This window comes from Dromiciops gliroides, chromosome 1, assembly GCF_019393635.1.
Source record: "Dromiciops gliroides isolate mDroGli1 chromosome 1, mDroGli1.pri, whole genome shotgun sequence".
Taxonomy (NCBI): Eukaryota; Metazoa; Chordata; class Mammalia; order Microbiotheria; family Microbiotheriidae; genus Dromiciops; species Dromiciops gliroides.
In genome coordinates this window covers 58,957,513-58,980,199 of record NC_057861.1, presented here as the reverse complement: position 1 = coordinate 58,980,199, position 22,687 = coordinate 58,957,513, and the positions used below count along the sequence as shown (strand labels likewise).

General features: G+C 38.3%; 1 protein-coding gene across 1 annotated transcript in view; it reads right to left on the bottom strand.

Moving 5' to 3' along the window:
* EPS15L1 (epidermal growth factor receptor pathway substrate 15 like 1) overlaps positions 1-22,687 on the bottom strand; it is a 130,444-nt gene that overhangs the window by 101,802 nt on the left and 5,955 nt on the right. The window contains exons 2-4 of the mRNA XM_043990400.1: positions 963-1,004; positions 705-794; positions 301-348 (exon numbers count right to left, since the gene is read on the bottom strand). Coding sequence (XP_043846335.1) covers positions 301-348; positions 705-794; positions 963-1,004 — 180 coding nt within the window. The remainder of the gene's footprint in view (positions 1-300; positions 349-704; positions 795-962; positions 1,005-22,687) is intronic.

The following is a 22,687-nucleotide window of genomic DNA, read 5'->3' as shown; positions in this document are numbered from 1 at the left end:
CTAAACATATTTTTAAGTTTTAAATTCCTTATAGGAATATTTTATCCTAGTCAAAGTCACTTGATAATGTGTCCTTAAATGACATAAAAAGCGGATTCAAGAGGAAAATCAATTACACATTTCAAAAAGTCCCAATAGATACTTTTTAAGTTTAACAATTCACTAACATTTTTCTTATACAAACAACTGCTGTTACAGAGTAGCAGTAAACGTGGTAGAAGGTGAACTGCTAATTTATTAACCTTAGGCCACCAGCCAGTTTTCTCCCTACTTGCCCTGTGTCTATATATGTATATATACCTGTTTGTCCAAGAAGCCCTTACCCTCTGGATCTGCCAGATCCCAAATCTGCAGAGAGAGAAAAGCAGGCATTAACATGACCCTACAGAGGAACCTGTGGTCATCTCAGTAACTTCAAACAGAAACTTTCACCCTCACCAGACACCACACCCAATATCCTCATCCTTGTTTCCCATTCCCCTCTAATCCCTTAACATGAGAAAGGGAGTATAAGTGAAGTCATCATAGCATTCAGCTAAGACAGAAGTGGCAGTGCCCAGGAAGATAACGTCAGCACAACTCCTAGAAAGAAAATGGGGAGACCATGATGAAAACAACTCAGCCCCAAAGGCTTGGTGAGAAGCCACAAATCTTTTGAGATCCAGATGAAGCCTTGAAAGATACACCATCTAGTCTTCACTTACCTTTCCAAGGACAATGTCTGAGAGACCTGACTTTTTCAGAAAAAGTGCAGCTTCACCAGCCCCAATTCTCCCTGTGTATGTTGGATCTACCTGTAACCAACAAAAGAGAAAGACTTGACAAGATAGTTCTTAAAAAAGAGGAGAAATGGTAAAGCAATACACAACTAGAACAATTTCTCCATTTGGTAGCAAAGTAAAAAATGAGAGTAGTAATGACATGATTTAAATTCAGTGCAACTTTAAAATAAATAAACATACCTGTTTGTAATAAGACTCGTATAATGGATTTCCAGTCGTAAACTGCAAATAAAACCACAGATATTGGTAAGTCAAAAAGTGTCAAACTACTGAGTAAAAGAACATCCCAATATTACTGAAATCTGCATCAGCAAATCGCAAAATGTCCTCTATATAATTAATCTATCACTAAAGACCTACTATGTGCCAGGCACTGCTAGATGCTGGGGATATAAACAATCCCTCCTTATAATGAGCTTACATTCCAAATGGAGAGACAACCTCTGTGTGTGTGTGTGTCTGTGTGTGTGTGTGTGTACATATATATATATATATGTACATATATATATATATATATATATGTAAATACAGAATAAATACAAAGCAGGAAGGGAGTGCACTAGCAACCAACAAGAATTTATTAAGTGCCTTCTACATACTTGGCACTGTCCCAAGCACTAAGAATATAAGTACAAGAATAAAACAATTCCTACTCCCAAGGAGTTTACATTCTAATTGGGAGATAAATCCATATAAAAATATGTACAGCATAAATATGCAAACATAAACTAAGTAAATTCAAGGCAGTTTGGGAAGGAGGGGAATCAGGAAAAGCCATAGGCAGAAAGTGGTATTGGAGCTGCCACTTAAAGACAGAAGTGGGGGAGGGGGAACGACATAGCAAGGTCAGAGGTAAGGAGGGAGTGCATTCCAGGAATGGGAAACGGCCAGTGCAAAGGGGCACATGTGAGAAGTAGAGAGAAGTCCAGTTTGGCTAGATTGAAGCAGAGTCGGGGGGAGCAGAGAACAGGAATAACGTCCAGAGGAAAGACCGGTAGGGATTAGGTTGTGCAGGGCTTTAAAAGCTAAATAGGGGAATTTTTGTTTTATCTAAAAGCACTAGGGTTAGATTAGCACTAGGTTTTATCTAGGGAGCCAGTAAGAGTTGATTGAGTAGTGGAATGACATGGCCAGATTTGTTTTAAGGAAAATCACTTAGGTAAAAGTATATGGGAGGGGCAGCTAGGTGTGGCAATGGATAGAGCACCGGCCCTGAATTCAGGAGGACCTGAGTTCAAATCCGGCCTCAGATCCTTGACACTTACTAGCTGTGTGACCCTGGGCAAGTCACTTAACCCCAACTGCCTCACCAAAAAAAAAAAAAAAAAGCATATGGTATAGGGTGGAATGGTGTGAGAATTGAGGAACAATTAGGAGGTTGTTGCAATAATCTACTCAAAAGGTGATGAGGGCCTGAACTAAGGCTGAGTAAATGGACAGAAAGAGTCAGATGCAAGAGATGCTGTGAAAAGAACTACAGCAATGTTTAGTGACTAACTGGATATATGAAAATTAATGAAGATATATGGGGTGAGAGTCAGAAAGCCAGGATAATGGCCAAGATTATGAATCTGAGAGACAGGAAATGAGGAAGACTGGAAGAAGGTGGGATTTAGGGGAAAAAGTAATGAATTCTGTTTCAAACATAGCGAGTTTAAAATGTCTTCAGGAAGGGGCGGCTAGGTGGCGCAGTGGATAAAGCACCGGCCCTGGAGTCAGGAGTACCTGAGTTCAAATCCGGCCTCAGACACTTAACACTCACTAGCTGTGTGACCCTGGGCAAGTCACTTAACCCCAATTGCCTCACTAAAAAAAAAAAAAATGTCTTCAGGATATCTTCTTTGAAATGTCCAAAAGGCAATTAGTGAAAAGAAGAGATACTAGGGCTTGGTATATAGATCCAGCTTCATGTAGAAAATAGTAATTGGGAATTCTACCAAACATTTAAAGAACAATTAATTCCAATACTATATAAATTATTTGGAAAAATAGGCAAAGAAGGAACTCTACCAAATTCCTTTTATGACACAAATATAGTGCTAACACCTAAACCAGAAAGAGCCAAAGAAGGGAAAGAAAATTATAGACCAATTTCCCTAATGAATATTAAAGAAATTCGTATTTTTAATAAATATTTAAATATTTATTATAATAAATGTTAATAAATGATAGCTATCATAATAATGAACATTGTTCATATTTATATAAAGTGTATTTTTATAATAAATATTTAAATATTAGCAAAGACGTTACAGCAATTTATCATGAGGATGACACACTATGACCAAGTCGGATTTATACCAGGAATGCAGGACTGGCTCAACATTAGGAAAACTATCGAGATAACTGACAACATCGATAACAAAACTAACCAAAATCATGTGATTATTTCAATAGATACAGAAAAGGCTTTTAACAAAATACACCACCCATTCCTATTTTAAAAAAAAACACTAGAAAGCATAGGAATAAATGGAGCTTTCCTTAAAATGATAAGCAATATCTATCTAAAACTATCAGCAAACATTATATGTAATGGAGATAAGTTAAAGGTACTACCAATAAGAACAGGGGTGAAACTGGGGTGTCCATTATCACCTTTATTATTCAATATTGTACTGGAAATGTTAGCTTTAGCAGTAAGAGAAGAAATTGAAGGAATTAGAATAGGTAAGGAGGAAACAAAACTATCACTCTTTGATAATGTGACGGTATATTTAGAGAATCCTAGAGAATTGAATAAAAAACTACTTGAAACAATTAACAACTTGAGCAAAGCTGCAGGATATAAAATAAGTCAATATAAATCATCAGCATTTCTATATATGACCAACAAAGCCCAGCAGTGACAGAGAAATTCCACTTAAAATTACTGTAGACAATATAAAATATTTGGGAGTCTACATGCCAAGACAAACCCAGGAACTCTATAAACACAATTACAAAACACTTTTCACACAAATAAAATAATATCTAAATAATTGGAAAAATATCAATTGCTCATGGAAAGGTCAAGTTAATAAAATAAAAATGACTTCTACCTAAATTAATGTACTTATTCAGTGCCAAATCAAACTACCCAAAAAGTATTTTATAGAGCTAGAAAAAAAAAATAACAAAATTCATATGGAAGAACAAAAGGTCAAGAATATCCAGGGGAATGGGGAAAAACAACACACAGGAAGGTGGGCTAGCTGTACCAAATCTAAAACTATACTATAAAGCAGCAGTCATCAAAACTATTTGGTCCTGGCTAAGAAATAGTGGTGGATCAGTGGAATAGGTTAGGCACACTAGACACAGTAGTAAATTACTATAGTAACCTACTGTTTGATAAACCCAAAGACTAGCTTCTGGAATAAGAACTCATTATTTGACAAAAACTGCTAGGAAAACTGAAAAATAGTATGACAGAAACTAGGCACAGTGTATACCAAAAGAAGGTCAAAATGGGCACATAATTTAGACAGAAAGGGTGATGCCATAGGCAACTTAGGAGAGAAAGGAATAGTTTACTTCTCAGATCTATAGAGAGGGGAAGAATTTATGACCAAACAAGAGATAGAGAATATTATGAAATTCAAAATGGATCATTTTGATTACATTAAATTAAAAAGGTTTTGTACAAATGAAACCAATAGTCAAGATTAGAAGGAAAGAATCAAATTTACAAGACCACAAGTCATTCCTCAATTGAGAAATGGTCAAAGGATATGAACAAGCAGTTTTCAGATGAAAAAATTAAAGCTATCTATAACCATATGAAAAAATGTTCTACATCACTATTGATTAGAGAAATGCAAATTAAAACAACTTTGAGGTACCACTTCATACATATCAGATTGGCTAATGTAACAAAAAAGGAAAATTATAATTTTGGAGATGTGGGAAAATTGGAACACTAACACACTGTTGGTGAAATTGTTGTGAATTGATCCAACCATTCTGGGGAGCAATTTGGAACTATGCCCAAAGTGCTATAAAACTGCATACCCTTTGACCCAGCAATACATTACTTAGGTCTGTATCCCAAAGAGAAAAGGACCCACATGTACAAAAACATTTCTAGCAGCTCTCTTTGTAGTGGCAAAAAGTTGGAAATTAAGGGGATGCCCATCATTTGGGGAATGGCTGAACAAGTTGTGGAATTACGAATGTAACTGAATAACATTGTGCTATAAGAACTGATGAGCAGGCAGATTTCAGAAAAACCTGGAAACACTCAAGTGGACTGATGCTGAGTGAAGTGGGCAGAACCAGGAGAACATTGTACACAATAACAGCACCTTTGTGTGACAATCAGCTATAATAGACTTGGCTCTTCTCAGCAATACAATGATCCAAGATAATTCCAAAGGACTCATGATGGGCAATGCTCTCAACATCCAGAAAAAGAACTGTGGAATCTGAATGCAGATTGAACCATACTATTTTCACTTTTTTTTTCTTTCTTTAGGTTTTTCCCCTTTTTGTTCTGATGCTTTTTTCACAACATGACTAATGTGGAAATATATTTAACATGATTGTACATATATATAATCTATATTAGATTAGTTGCTGTCTTGGGGAGGGGGAAGGGAAGAGAGAGAGGGAGAAAATTTTGGAACTCCAAATCTTATAAAAATGAATGTTGAAAACTATCTTTACATGTAACTAAAAAAAAATACTATTAAGATTGAAAAAAAGAAGAAAGAAAATGGTATTTAGGCTGCATCTTGAAGGAAGAGAGGAATTCTATATATGAAGGTATATCCTAGCCAGAGCTGTTTCATAAGAACATTAGTTCTTTATGACCACACTATGTCACAAAACCTTGCAGAACATTTTACCAAATATCTAAGGAATAAATGAGGTAATTAGTGAGGATCTGAGTTAACTGCTCCTAGGAAAAACATCATTTCACCTAATATGTCTTGCAGAAACCCCTAACAACGTTTGAGGGAAGGTTCTGCTTATAATTTAATCGATGTTGTGGCAAATCTTACACTAAACTCATTTGTAGCAAAGGATATTGCTTAATAATTTATCTTTCTCAAAATGGTAATGTTAATAATAAATGCTAGAATTTATACACTGCTTTAATGTTTGCAATGGGCTGTATATACATGTTATTTCATTTGATTACCACAACCAACCTTGGAGGAAGGTACTATTATTAACCCCATTTTGCAGATGAGGACAACGACGTTGGGAGAGATTAAGTGACTTGCCCAGGGTTGTCACTACAGACATCACAAAAGAAATAGCAAGAACCTGATTTTAAACTCTTTAATAATGAGATTTCATCTATTCCTAAAACTTTGGAAAAATTGCTTACTCCTGCCAAGTTTTTTACAATTCAGCCACAAGGTGGCCCCACATCAATTATTAAATTCCACTCAAAGGGATGGGGAGAGAGGGGGTAGTAGCACTTTCTGTGTCTAAAACACCTGGATTCCCTGGCTTCAATCAAGTTTGAGCTGAAGTGTAGTTTCTACAAGATGCCTTTCCTGGTTTTCTTTAATATTATTGCTTTCCCACTGAAATTATCCCCAATTTATTCTGGTTCTATCTTATTTGTACATAGTTAATTGCATGCTGTTTCCCCCTTTAGACTGGGAGCTCTGTGAAAGCAGGTTGGTTTTTCCGCATGTCTTTGTATCTCCAGTGTTTAGTACATTGCCTGGCACATAGGAAGTGCTTAATAAAAGCTTTCTGACTGATGTTATTAGTGTAGGCCACTCTATCCAGTTATGCAGCTTGAAACTTGTCCATGTCTTCTCATCCTGTGCAATTCTTGTCTATGTCCTCCCCAGAATCTGCCATTAGGGGTACCCCAAACACACTGGGGGCTTTCTCTTATATCTCAAGACATTGTGTGAACACCAAGGCTGTCCATCCTTCGTTATTACATAACCAACTCATGGCTTGGTCACATATTTCTCTGATGACATATTTTCCTCCAGTGGCATCAAACTCAAATGGAAAAGCATCCCTGCTGCCTGCATGATGACTTAGAAAAGTACAAATTGGGACAGCTAGGTGGCACAGTAGATAGAGTACCGGCCCTGGAGTCAGGAGGTCCTGAGTTCAAATCCAGCCTCAGACACTTAACACTTACTAGCTGTGTGACCCTGGGCAAGTCACTTAACCCCAACTGCCTCACTAAAAACATTTTTTAAAAAATAGAAAAGTACAAATTAACATCATGTATGTTGTACTGTATTGTTATTTATTTTGTTAAACATTTCCCAATTACATCTAGGGCAGGGTTTCTTCAATCTTAAAAGTATTTTTTTTCCAGTTACATGTAATGATAGTTCACTATTGATTAGATAAATGCAAATTAAAACAACTCTTAGGTACCACCTGACATCTATCAGATTGGCTAATAGGACAAAAAAGGAAAATAATAAATGTTGGAGAAGCTGTGGAAAAATTGGAACACTAATGCATTGTTGGTGGAGCTGTGAACTGATCCAACCATTCTGGAGAGCAATTTGGAACTATGCCCAAAGAGCTATAAAGCTGTGCATACCCTTTGACCAGCAATACCACTATTAGGTCTTTTTCCCAGAGATCATAAAAATGGGAAAAGGACCCACATGTACAAGAGTATTTATAGCTGCTCTCTTTGTGGTGGCAAAGAATTGGAAATCGAGGAAATGCCCATCAATTGGGGGAATGGCTGAACAAATTGTGGTATATGAATGTAATGGAATACTATTGTGCTGTAAAAACAATGAGCAGGCAGATTTCAGAGAAACCTGGAAGGACTTACATGAACTGATGCTGAGTGAGATGAGCAGAACCAGGAGAACATTGAACACAGTATCAACAACATTGTGTGTTGATCAACTGTGATAGACTTGACTCTTCTCAGCAATACAATGGTCCAAGATAGTTCCAAAGGACTCATTATGGAAAATGCTCTCCAAATCCAGAAAAACAAAAACAAAACTATGGAATCTAGATGCAGATTGAACCATACTATCTCTATTTTTTTTTTTGAGGTTTTTCCTTTTTGCTCTGATTCTTCTTGCACAGCACGACTAATGCAGAAATATATTTAATGTGATTGTACATATATAACCTATATTAGATTGCTTGATGTCTTGGGGAGGGGGGAGAAAAAATTGAAATTAGAAATCTTATAAAAACAAATGTTGTAAACTATCTCTACATGTAACTGGAAAATAATAAAATACTTTTATGGAAAAAAAAGATCACTACATTTAGAGTTCAAAAAACCACTAAAAGTAAAAAAATTTTAATTAAAAAATTTTAAAACATGTAATGATAGTTTTCTTTCTTTTTTTTTTTTGGTGGGGCAATGAGAGTTAAATGACTTGCCCAGGGTCACACAGCTAGTAAGTGTCAAGTGTCTAAGGCCAGATTTGAACTCAGGTCCTTCTGAATTCAGGGCCTATCCACTGCGCCACCTAGCTACCCCCTAATGATAGTTTTCAACATTTGTTTTTATAAGATTTTGAGATCGAAATTTTTCTCCCTCCCTTCCTCCCCAAAACAGAAAGTAATCTAATATAGGTTATATAGGTACAATCATATTAAACATACTTCCACATTAATCATGTTGTGAAAGAAGCAGCAGAACAAAAGGGGAAAACCTCAAAAAACAAAAACAGAGTAGAAAGAGTATGGTTCAATCTGCATTCAGATTCCACAGTTCTTTTTTCTGGATGAGGAGAACATTTCCCATCATGAGTCCTATGGAAGTGCCTTGGATCACTGCATTGCTGAGAAGAGCTAAGTCCATCACAGCTGACTGTCCTACAATGTTGCTGTTACTGTGTACAATGTTCTTCTGGCTCTGCTCACTTCACTCAGCATCAGGTCACTTGAGTCTTTCCGGTTTTTTCTGAAATCTGCCTGCTCATCATTTCTTACAGCACAATAATATTCCATTACATTCATATACCACAACTTGTTCAGCCATTCCCCAATTGATAGGAATCCCCCCAATTTCCAACTTTTTGCCACCACAAAGAGAGCTGCTAGAAATGTTTTTGTACATGTGGGTCCTTTTCCCTTTTTTATGATCTCTTTGGGAAAAAGACCTAATAGTGGTATTGCTGGGTTAAAGGGTATAGTGCAGGACTTCTTAAACTTTTTCCACTCATGACCCCTCTTCACCTGAGAAATTTTTACATGTAAAATGGCCAGACAAATAAAACATTTACTGCCAAATTTTTGGAAACCCCCACATTTAGTTACCCAAGAATATGGCCTTACCACCCACAGTTTAAGAAGCTTTGATCTTCCACATGTACAAAAATATTTATGGCTGCTCTTTTTGTGGTGGCAAAGAATTGGAAATTGAGGGGATGCCCATCAATTGGGGAATGGCTAAACAAATTGTGGTATATGAATGTTGTAAAGAATTAATTGTGATTTGAGGTTTTTATGACCCCATCTTTTGGCTAAAATTAAAAGCCCTGGTGTGCACTGGCTGGGGCTCAGGCACCATGCCTCTGCACCTGGCATGGTGCTCCACCCACTGGCTGTAGCCGTTGCCATGGCGCTGGCAGTGGTGATGATGCCTACATGGGCCTGGCAAATTATAATGACTGGAAGCCCAGTGAGGGCAGTCATGTGACTGTCAATCAGGGCTGCCAGTCAATTAACTTGAGGCTGTGTTTGGATAGCCTGGGGTTTGCTGGAAAGGAGAAGGGAGGAGATTCGCCATGGCGTGTGAGCTGGAGAGAGACTAGATACATCTGTGTGCTCTGCTGAGCCCTGGGCGGTAGTGTGATCGCAGGTCGTATAATTTTCCTTTCCCCATTCCCTTTTTCCTTTGTCCCTAGTTCTATTAATCCTATTTTTGTTTTGAATTTGTTTTCCTGTTAATAAACCCTGTTCTGTTTTTTGAAAGGGACTGTTAATCTCCTTCCTTGCTCCAATATTGGGGCAAGCCACCTAATTGGCACTCCCCAATTAAAATTTGGCCCCTCCAATGTAATGGAATATTATTGTGTTGTAAGAAACGATAAGTAAGTGGATTTCAGAGAGACCTGGAAAAACTTACATGAATTAATGCTGAGTAAAATGAGCAGAACCAAGAGAACATTGTACATAATATCAACAATATTGTGTAATGATCACCTGATAGACTTAGCTCTTCTCAGCAATGCAATGATCCAAGACAATTCCAAAAAACTCATGAAGGAAAATGCTCTCCACAAACAGAAAAAAGAACTGTGGAGTCTGAATGGAGATTGAAGCATACATACTATTTTCACTTTTGTTTTTGCTTTTTTATTGTTGTTTCTTCTTTCTTGTGGGTTTTTTCCCTTTTGTTCTGACTCTTCTCCTACAACATGACTGATGTGGAAATATGTTTAACATAATTGTAATGTATAACCTATATCAGACTGCTAGCTGGCCTTGGGAGCGGGGAGGGAAGGGAGGATGGAAGAAAAATTTGGAACTCAAAATCTTACAAAAGTGAATGTTGTGGGGCAGCTAGGTAGCGCAGTGGATAGAGCACCGGCCCTGGAGTCAGGAGTACCTGAGTTCAAATCCGGCCTCAGACACTTAACACTTGCTAGCTGTGTGACCCTGGGCAAGTTACTTAACCCTCACTGCCCCACCCCACCCCCCAAAAAAGTTAATGCCTGGTTTTTATTTGAAAACAAAATTAAATTTTTTATTCATTAGAAACTATAATGGTCTGATTAAACTATTTTCTATAGCTATCAATTTAATGACAAAAGCCAAGTCTGCTCGTGTATTAAAGCTGGTTCATTCAAATAAGAACAAAAACAAGAGGAAAAGTTAATGTTACAGTTGGTCAAATGGGGGGAAAGCAATGAACTAGGAGTTAGTCATAGGATCAGATAGGAAAAGAAATGAACTCATCTAGTTTAAACCCCTCAATTTATGGATGAGAAAGCTGAATCCCAGATAGGAAAAGCGACTTGCACAGGGTAATTCAAACCCATATCCTCTGACTCCAAGCACAGGGCTCTCTCCTATATAGCACCAAGTAGAATAAAGTGAAAGTAAGAGAAGTAGCTAAATGAGGTGCCAGAATCCTAACCCCAGTTGTCTCATCCAAAGCCTGGGGCTCTTTCCAGGGACCTGGACCTGGTTCTGTCAATGTGACCCTGAGCAATAAACAACAAGGTAATTTTTACATAAAATAAAAATAAGAAGAATAATGTGGCCAGTTAGGGACAATGTGGCAATGTGAATAAAGACCTTGCATTCAGAATGACCTGGGTTCAAGACTACCCTTTGACATATACTCGGTGTGCGACCCTGAGGCAGTCATGTAAATTCTCAGAACCCCAAGCTATTCTCTAGCTTGTAACTTGTTGAACTTCAAATCTGCACCAAGGAAGATTTTTCTGCAGAGATATAGACAAGCAGAACAACTTTAAAACTACTATGCTCAGGGGCAGCGAATAGAGAACTGGCCCTGGAGTCAGGAGGACCTGAGTTCAAATCTGGCCTCAGACACTTAACTAGCTATGTGACCCTAGGCAAGTCACTTAACCTCAATGCCTCACCAAACCAAAATAAAAACAAAACCAAAAAACCCCTAAAAGTACTATGCTGAATATGCTACATACTTTCTTTTTTGTTTAAAGCAGGTTGTTTGTAATAAATTTATAGTTTCATAAGAAATTCTTTTTTGTTCTTATTTGTATAAACATGTTTATATTAATTGGTGTTTGTCAAGTACAAAATAAAGAAAAAGAAAAAGTATCTAAGGAAAAAAACATTTTTAAGGGAAATTAAGTTTCTCTCTGAACATTCTCACCATCAGGGAGTGTTCTGTTATGTTTTGATGATCTTAAAACACTAGAAAGAGAGGAAGAGGAATAGGGGGTAAAGGAAGCAAGGTTCCGGAGATTGATTTCAGATAACCTGGTTCAAGGTTAGTAAAAGTCTCTACAAACAAGGAGAAAGCAGGGGGAGTGGCTGCCACCTGAACTTCACTCTCATTTAAAATGGTCAAGGCGAATCAAATAAGTATTTATTAAGTGCCCACTACATGCCAAGCACTATACTAAGCCCTAGAAAACAAAGGCAAAAGACAGTTCCTGCCTTCAAGAAGCTCACAATCTAATGGAAGAGACAACATGCAAACAACGCTATACACAGGATAAACGGGAAATAATTTACAGAGGGAAGGCACAGGGATTAAAAGGAATTAGAGATTTTAACTGGGATTTTAAGGAAGCAGGGAAGCCTCGAGGCAGAGATGAAGAGATTCAGGAACAACAGGAGAAAACGCTAAGAGCCCAGAGAGGGTCTTGTTTGAGGAACAAGAAAGAGATGGAATCACTATTGTGATGAATACAAATGGGGTGGGGGAGGAGACTCAATTTGTAAAGGGTAAGAAGACTGAAAACATAGGTGCTGCCTAGGCTACAAAGGGCTTTGAATGCTAGAGGATTTTGTATTTGGATTCCAGAGGAAGTAGGGAAGAATACACACACAATTGGATACAGAGCTACCTTTCACTCAGAGTAATAGGAGGGGCAAGGGAAGAAGAGGGAATTAGAGAGAGGCTAAATTAATGAATCCTAAGTAAAACAAGCTCTCACTAAGGATGTACAGAAATGTTTATAGCTCTTTTCTGAAGTGGCAAAGAATGAAAATCTGAGGGGGAACCCATCAACTGGACAATAATTAACAAAGTTACAGTATGTAAATGTAACAACATACTAGTGCTTTGTAAGAAATGATCAAGAAGAGCAGCTAGGTGGCGCAGTACATAGAGCACCGGCCCTGAAATCAGGAGGACCCGAGTTCAAATCTTACCTCAGACACTTGACACTAGCTCTGTGACCCTGGGTAAGTCACTTAGCCCCAAGTGCCTCACGAAAGAAAGAAAGTGAGAGAGAGAGAGAGAGAGAAAGAGAGAGAGAGAGAGAAGAAATGATCAAGAAAATTGTTTCAGAGAAATTTAGAAAGACTTATATGAATTGATATCAAGTGAACAATTTATATAATGATAACAATACTGTAAAGACGAACAAATTTGAAAAACTTAGGAACTCAGATTAACATAATGACCAACCACAATTCCAGAGAACTACTGAAGTATGCTGCCTACCTCCTGATAGAGGTGAAAGACTTAAAATGCACAATGAAACAATATGTACATATGATATATGTTATTTGTTGTTGTTGTTGTTCTTCAGTTGTATCTAATTCTTTGTTGACCCCATTTGAGGTTTTCTTGGCAAAGATATAAGAGTTGTTTGCCATTCCTTCTCCAGCTCATTTTACAGATGAGGAAACTAAGTCATACAGTGAAATGACTTTCCCAGGGTCACACTATTAAGTGTCTGAGTCTGCATTTGAACCTGACTCTAGGCCTACTCCATCCACTGTATCACATAGCTATCCCATGTCATCTACATGGGGGTATGCATGTGTATATACATACACACATATATACACATATACATATGACATGCATGATGTACAACATATATATTATTTTGGATATGGAAAATACAAAAATTTCTTTCATTTGACTACATGTTTATAACAATAGGTTTTTCTCATTCTCAACTTGCAGGGGTTAAAGGAAAAAGGAAGATTTTTGCTCACTTAAAAAAATTAATTAAAAAAAAGAGAAAGCATTTTCTCACCAGTAGTTTCCTATACAGATGAAATTACACATGGATCAAAAAAAAACTGATAGACTGGATTAGGGGGCTCTAGACTTCATAAACATGATACACCTGCAGAATCTGGGGCCATGTTAGCAAAATAAATGAATAATAATCCATTTTATAGGGGCAGCTAGGTGGCGCAGTAGATAGAGCACCGGCCCTGGAGTCAGAAGGACCTGAGTTCAAATCTGACCTCAGACACTTAACACTTACTAGCTGTGTGACCCTGAGCAAGTCACTTAACCCCAATTGCCTCACCAAAAAAAAAAAATCCATTTTATGCCGTTCTTATCCATCTGCAGACTAACACTATACAAAGAGATGTTTAAATTGTTACTTAATAAGAGAATGAGCAAAAGGTACAAAGTTGCAAAAATACAAAGTTAAGATCACTGCAGAGAACATGTTAACAATCAGAACTCTCCAAAAGTAAAATAGGCTGCCTCTTAGCAGGCAGTGAGTTGTCCAGTGACCACTTAGTAAGTTAAGAGTGATGTTTCATTCAATTCTGGGTTGAACTAGAGGCCATTCTAAGGTCCTTTTGATATCTAAAACTCTGATTCTTTAAGACCATGAGGGTTTCCCAAAGGAGAAAAAATATAAGTAATAAACAAGGATCTAATTTGTAACAAGTTATAGGAATAATAAGCTGTGTGATGAATAGAGAAAATTAAACCGAGTAAGAATGTCAGTGTTTGTCTAGTGTTGATCAAAGGAGAAAACTAACTGGTAGGTGTCAGTGTTCTGGGAGGCAGTGCAGGGGGAAGTATCATGTACTTGGAGCCAAAACACCTGGAACTGAATGCAGCTTGCCACCTATGTGACCTTGGGCAAGTGATGTCTCTTTGGGCCTCAGTTTCCACATCTGTAAGATGGGGTGAAGGGATGAGATTTGGCTTAGATAATTTCTAAAATGTCTTTGAGCTGTAACAGCACTAACCTCCTCTACATAAAGATGTATTAGCTATTACTCTGAACCCCCCAGAAGTTGTGCTCTGGAGGAAAAACACTGAAAATCCCTCAGGCTATATCAGAGCCTTTACATTCTACAGGTATGTAATAAGCACCTAAAATAGCCTGACATTGTGCCAAATGATGAAGATAAAAAGACAAAAACAATCCTCATATTCTACAACTGACTTTTCCAAATATCCCACATGCTACCTGTGTCCCTTGGCAACAAGTCCATGCCTACCAAGCAATTTTCTAGTTAGACTGACATAGGCCTTCTATAATGAACACTAGTATTTCCATCACTGAAATGCTCCAAGAGCTCTCCCTGTGTGTAACCAAATCTACTAGGGATTTCAGGACTTTGATTATCTAAAAACAATATCTATGGGAAATGAACAGAATTTTCTGGCACTTAAAATGTGCAGTTACAAAAATCATGTTAAAAGGTCTCTCTCATTGCTCCCATCTTTCCATAGATGCTGTAACTACCCCGCCTCAAAGTTCCCCAATTCATCTCAATCCCCCCAATCTAGCCTCTCCAATTCAACCTAATATCTCCTCAGAAGGGGAGCAGAAGAGATGAAGCATACAGAAAAATGATGAAAAAGAAAAGAAAGGTTCCTGAGGCCAACCTCATTACATTTCCCTTATTGTCATTTTAATAGTATTTAAACTCAGTTTTTACCACTGACTGAATCTGCTAATAATCTTTCTCAAAATTTGAGGTTCTGTAATTTAGAACTATGCCCAAAGGGCTACAAAATTGTGTATTTCCTTTGACCCAGCAATACCACTACTAGGTCTATATCCCAAAGAGATCAAAGAAAAATGAAAAGAACCAATGTGTACAAAAATATTTATAGCAGCTCTTTTTGTGGTGGCAAAGAATTGGAAATGGAGGGGACACTCATCCGTTGGGAAAAGGCTAAACAAGTGGTGGTATATGACTGTGATGGAATACTATTGTGCTATAAGAAATGATGAAGGGGATGCTTTCAGAAAAACCTGGAAAGAATTATTTGAGCAAATGAAAAAAGTGAGTAGAACCTGAAGATCATTGTACACAGAAACAGCAATATTTTAACAATGATCAATTGTGAAAGACTTATAGTTCTCTAATCAATACAATGATCCAAGGTAATTCCAAAGGACTCAAGAAGGTGTTATCTATATCCAGAAAGAGAACTGATGAATTCTGCATACAGAATGAAGCATGTTTTTTTCACTTATTTTTCTTCCCTTTTTTTTTTTTTACAACATGGCTAATATGGAAATGCGCTTTGAGTGACTTCACATGTACAATTGATATCATATTCCTTCCCTTCTCAATGGATTGGGGAGGGACTGGAGGAAGAAAATTGGGAACTCAAATTTTTTTTTAGTATAATAAACATTTTTATTTATAGTTTTGGGTTCCAATTTTTATCCCTCTTTCCCTCCCTCCTCTCTCCCCTCCCTGAGGTAGTAAACAATCAGATATGGGTTATACAAGTATGATTATGTAAAACATTATCATATTTGCTATTTTGTACAAGAAAACTTGATTAAAAGAAAAAAATGAAAGTGAAAAATAGCATGCTTCAGTCTATTCTTTCTTTCTTCGGAGGTGGATAGTATAGTCCTTTGGGACTGTCTTGGGTCACTGTATTGTTGAGAATAGTCAAGTCATTCACAGTTCTTCATTAAACAATATTGCTGTCTCTCTGCACAATTTTCTCTTGGTTCTGCTCACTTCACAATACATCATTTCATACATGTCTTTTGAGGCCTTTCTGAAGTCATCCTGCTTGTCATTTCTTTGTGTGTGTGTGTGTGTGTGTGTGTGTGTGTGTGTGTGTGTGTGTGTGTGTGTGTGTGTGGCAATTGGGGTTAAGTGACTTGCCCAGGGTCACACAGCTAGTAAGTTGTCAAGTGTCTGAGGCTGGATTTGAACTCAGGTATTCCTGACTCCAGGGCCAGTGCTCTATCCACTGCGCCACCTAGCTGCCCCTTCTGCTTGTCATTTCTTATAGCACAATAATATTCCATCACCATCATATACCACAGTTTGTTTAGCCAACTGATCCTTTGATTTCCAATTCTTAGCCACCACAAAAAAGAACTATTATAAATATTTTTGAACAAATAGGTCTTTTTCTCTTTTTGGGGATGTCTTTGGGATATTGTAAGAATTGGAATACCACCCCCGCTGGAGAGATACTGTAGGGAAGCCCGGCCGTGATGAAAAGCCTAGTGAGGACAGGTCAGGTGGTCTTCAGCATCCGGAACTCATCTCTGTAGAGCCGCTGACAGCCAATTAGCTTGGGGCTGTGTGTGTGGACAGCCCTGTTTCCTGTGGGAGAGGGGGCTTCTGGGAGAGAGAAGGGAGGAGAGAACACATACTCAGGTGCGCAAGAGAGGGAGAGGGAGGCTGCGCAGCTGGTTATCTTTGAAAACTGCTAATTCTGGGTGGTGGTGAGTTCAGGAGTTGTATTTTTTTTCCTTCCCCTATTCCCTTTTCATTGTCCCTAGCTTTATTAATGTCACTTGTGTTTTAAATTTGTTCCCATTAATAAACCCTGTTTGTTTATTGAAAAAAGGCTGTTAATCTCCTTTCTTACCCCAATATTATGGTGAGCCACCCAATTTACTCCCCCCATTACTAATTTGGCCCTTACAATATAAACCTAGCAGTGGTATTGCTGAATCAAAGGATATGCACAGTTCTATAGCCCTTTGGGTATGTGGCATGTAAAATTATATGTGTTCACCTTATTTCTGTCCCAAGTGTAGGGAAAATTAGCTGGGGTTTATCATATATTTGTTACTTAGAAATTAGAGGCTACTGCATAGGTTTGGGGGCATCAAGTATTTATTAAAGTATATAAAATATTAGTAAAAAGAGTATACTTGGCTCTGAAAGGTAGGAAAGCCTAGCTAGGATCTAGGGGAGAGAGAGAGAGAAAGAGAAGTGGGCCATGTGGCTCCCCTTCCACGTTCTCAGGCCAAGAGAACGAGTCTCTGTCCAAGCTTGCTGAGGGCAGGAGCAGAGCCCACCCACACACATTGTTCAAAGCTAATTGGTTATGGGACAGCTAGGTGGCACAGTGGATAGAGCATGGATTCAGGAGGACCTGAGTTCAAATATGGCCTCAGACACTTGACACTTACTAGCTGTATGACCCTGGGCAAATCACTTAACCCCAATTGCCTCACCAAAAAAAAACAAAACAAAGCTAATTGGTTAGCGTCACTCAAATCTATTGGTTCACTGGATGTAAGTGCAGTCCACCATCAACAAGTAGAACATGTTGAGGTCAGAGTTCAAAGAACACACCCCCTGGTGGGAACAAGGCTTTCAAGTAAGTGTGGTTTTGAATGAGGTAACTTCCTGACTCTGAGCTGACCTTAAGAAAGGTCAGGTCAGGCTCAGCGGAGCCTCTGGGGAGTCCCAAAACCCCATTATTCTCTTACGGGTATAGTTCCAAATTGCTCTCCAGAATGTTTGGATCAGGAACTCAACATTTTTAAAAATGAATGTTCAAATAAGTATGATTTTTTAAAAAGAGTTAAGATTTTATTGTGCTGTACAAATTTGAGTCTTCTATCAAATGGTAAAAATTATTATTTGACCTTACTCTCTCTACTCTCATGTTTGTAGTGGAAAGTACACTGACTTTGATATCACATCTTGATTTAAATCCTGGCTCTGAAATTTAACTCCCTGTCTGACCACGGCCTGTGGCCAAATCACTTCACCTCTGTTGGCCAGTTTCCTCACATGTAAAGGAAGGAGTTGGACTATATGATCTTCCACTGAAAATGGTCAGCATCTCATTCCCACTGAAGCTCAACACAAACCCTGCCCTCCACTGGGGCTAACCTCCTCAATGACTCCAGCCTACACAGAACACACACTCCTCCCACCATTCTCCCTCCCTGAAATACCCAACTTGGGGCAATGTAGAACAAGGGATAAAGCCCCAGGCTGGGTAACTGTAAGACCTAGAGCTGAATTTGGCTCTGCCAACTGAATCAACAGATCGCTCTGTGATACACTCTGTAGACCTCAATTTTCTTATCTGTAAAATTAGTTGTAACAATACTTTTAGCACCAATTCACAGAGTGGTTATGATTATCAAAGGAGAAAGTGTGTAGATTTTTTAGTAAATGTGACCCATTATTCCTCTTTCCATTATATAAGGCTCATCAGCTTTTTCTTTGAAATGCCTCTTAAATTCATCCATTCAACTTCATTTTTACTCCTAATACCTTAATAATCTAAGCTATTTACAACACTATCAGATCTATCACTATCACTGCTTTTAATATGACATTTCCCTGCTCAAAGAATTTACAATTCCTTAATCAATAAATTCCAACTCCAAGGTCTTTCAAGGTTTTCCATACTGACTCCACACCACCTAACCCACTACTCAACCTTATTTCTTTTACCTTCCCTGTTTGTCCAAATTCAATTCATAATCTCTCCTTCAAAGTACAATCATGCAAACAAATACACATTTATTAAGTCCTTCCATACTAACAAAAATAGCTAACATTTACATAGCATTTACTACATGCCAGGCACATACAGACATCTGATCCTCACAACCACCTTGGGAGGTAGGTGCTATTATTATCCTCATTTTACAGATGAGGAAACTGAAGCAAACTGAGGTAAAATGACTTGCCCAGGGACACACAGTTAGTAAATGTCTAACACCAGATTTGAACTCAAGTCTTCTTGACTCTCCAGGCCTAAGCTCTATCCTCTGTACCACTCAATTGACACCATAGGATAAATGCTAAAGATACACAGAAAGCCAAAAAACAAACAAACAAAAACCTTGAATCCCAACCTCCTCTGTTGAAGCCTTCCAAAGTATACCAATTCATACTGATTGCTCTCTCCTCTGAACTTTTTTTTTTGGTGAGGCAATGAGGGTTAAGTAACTTGCCCAAGGTCACACAGCTAGAAAGTGTGAAATGTCTGAGGCTAGATTTGAACTCGGATCCTCCTCAATACAGGGCCAGTGTTTTATCCATTGCGCCACCTAGCTGCCCTCTCCTCTGAACTTTTATAGCACTTCTCTGCACCACATGACTTAGTTCTTAATTATTCTGTCTAATTCTCCCCCTCTTACTAATGTGTGTACCAGTCATTTTTTCTCAGCAAAGAGATTATAAACTCTTCAAGGACAGTCAGTCAATGATCATTTATTAAGTACCAGCTTTGTGCCAAGCACTGTACTATACACTGGGGATACAAAAAGGTGTGACAGTCCCTGCCCTGAAGGAGTTGATACTCTAATGAGGAAAACAAGCAAACATATATGTACAAACAAGTTATATAAAGGATAAATAGGAAATAACCAAAAGAAGGCATCAGAAGTAAGAGACTGGGAAAGAACAGGGTCTATATTTTATACTTGGGCGGGGGGAAATTGGGGTTAAGTGACTTGCCCAGGGTCACACAGCTAGTAAGTGTCAAGTGTCTAAGGCCAGATTTGAACTCAGGTCCTCCTGAATCCAGGGCTGGTGCTCTTATCCACTGTGCCACCTAGCTGCCCCTTATACTTTTTTTAAAAATGTTCTCAATAGCACCTGGTGAGGCATTTAATATTTTAATTGTTCCAAGAAGATTAGTTGATGGACTGATTCCTGATTTCAGTGGCCTAGTTTATATAGAAGTGACCCAGGAAAACACATTTCAACATAAAATTTTAGAAATATTTAGGTTTAATATATTATTTGCATTACTTTTTAAATGTGAAAAGAAAAAAGAAAACAAGGCAGCCTTCCAATAGGCTGAATGTCCTCTATGGAGAATTTATGGTCAAACATGGACATGAATTTGCATGGGACATAATGCCTGGCAAAAGTGGTGATCTGTAAGGTAAAGGACATGTCCTCACACTACTGAAATCACACATATGTCTAAAGTACCATCTGGTTAAGTTAGTATCCCATCTCTCTCTTCCCCTTTCTTGAAAAAGTAATCTATAGGGGGCAGCTAGATGGCGCAGTGGATAAAGCACTGGCCTTGGAGTTAGGAGGACCTTAAGTTCAAATCCAGCCTCCGACATTTGACATTTAGTGGCTATATGACCCTGGGCAAGTCACTTAACCCCAATTGCCTCACAGAAAGAAAGAAAGAAAGAAAGAAAGAAAGAAAGAAAGAAAGAAAGAAAGAAAGAAAGAAAGAAAGAAAGAAAGAAAGAAAGAAAGAAAGAAAGAAAGAAAGAAAGAAAGAAAGAAAGAAAGAAAAAGTAATCTATAGGTGATGCCTTCCCTACTTCTCCTCTTGTTCTCACCTTAACACTCTGAAGTTAAGAATCATTCAAATGAAACCTCTCTCTCCATAGTTATGGATGCTGACTCAGTCAGCACATGCAATGGCATCTTCTCAAGCCTCATCCTTGATTTCTTTGCAGCATGTGACATTGTTAATCACCTTCTTCCTCTGGATATGTCTCTTCTCTAGGTTTTTGTGACATTGCCCTCTCCTCATTCCCTTTCTACCTGTCTGACTACTCCTCCATCTCTTTTGCAGGTTATTTATCCAAGTCATGCCCACTATCCATGGATTATCTCCCCAGCCACACAGCCAAAGCTCTGCCCAAGATAGGCCCTTATTTTCTTTTTTTGTCTAGACAGAGTGTCCTAAAAGTCCTAGTGTAGTTTTAAGCTTTAACTGCAAAAGTATAAATGCTACAAACTTACAAAAAAAATTGAAAGTTTGAATAAGTTTCTTTTACATTCTAAATAATAAATTTTTAATTTTAACAAGACAGGGCACCCTGTCATGCACTGATATTTTAACAGTTTTTGGAGGGCACTTTCTCAGACTCAAACAGCAGACAAGGTCCTCTTGCTTGGCCACCTCTATCACCTGATCCATCTCCATTAGACATTTTCTTGCAGAGTCATGTCAAAACTGTCAGCACCAAAACCTCATTCTTTGGATGAGGGTTACAAATATTATCCTTTCAGTCACTGAGCAATAGCTGAGGAAAGTTATTACAAAGTCTGAAAAATTGACCAGAACAATTGATATATTGCACAAGACAGAGGGTATGTTGAAATCTAATAACATCACTATTTTAAAATTTCAAAGAATTAACCTTTCAAATGTTATTTTTTCTAAGTATGTAGCATTAGTGTTTCTGAAGTTAGCTTAAATCTACACTAAGACTTTTAGAATACCTTATCCTATCTCACTTACAGTGATCTTATCAGCTCTGGGCACATGTTTCCTTCCAGAGTTTCAAAGTTCCACACCTATCACACTTGCTGTCCTGTAAGCATCCCAAAGGCAACATATACAAAACATTCTCTTTCCCCCAAAAACATTCCTGCTTCCAAATCACTCTACAGGGCACTAGGCCTCCCATTTGTTCAGGCTCACAACTTCAGTGTCATCCTCTCCTCACATGCACTCACTTGCTGTATCCATCCAATTCATTGCCAAACTTGTCCTTTCTATTTAACTTAAGACCAACAAGCACTTATTATAGTACTCAATGATTCCATGAATCCTTCCTTGCCCACAGAACCCTTTCTCCTAACCAAAAAAACCCAGATCATCTTCTGTACAATCAATCAGCAGATGTTTAAGTGCCCACTCTGTGCCAGGCACTGTGTTAGGCGCTAGGAATACAAATACAAAAGTATTTGCTTGGGGGCAGCTAGGTGACACAGTGGATAGAGCACCGGCCCTGGAGTCAGGAGTACCTGAGTTCAAATCCGGCCTCAGACACTTAACACTTACTAGCTGTGTGACCCTGGGCAAGTCACTTAACCCCAATTGCCTCACCAAAAAAAAAAAAAAAGTATTTGCTTGGAAGGACCTTAAATTCTAAAGAGGGGGAGGAGCAGGAGAGAAATTAATTTATATACACAGATAAAGAGAAAAGATACAAAATAAACGCACAGCTGTTGGGGTTGGAGAGGGACCAACAATTTAAGGACTAGGGAAAGGTTTCTTGAAGTAAGAGAGTACTAGAGTTAAGTCTTGAAGGAACATAGGGGCTTTTAGAGGCAGAGGCAAGGGGAAGAGAGTATTCCAGGATCAGGGGACAGTGCTTGGCAAAGGCCCAGAGCCAGGAGATGGAATGTCATGTATAGGGAGCATCAAGGAGGCTAGTCTGGCTGAAGGTTGGAGTGTGTGAGAGGGAACAATGTGTGACCAGCCTGGAAAGACAGGTTGTAGCCAGACTGAAAGGGCTTTATATGCCAACCATAGTCTTGTAACCTATAAGCAATGAGGAGACAGTAAAGCTTCTTGATCAAAGAGTGCTATGGTCAGGCCTAGGATTCAGGAATATAATTTT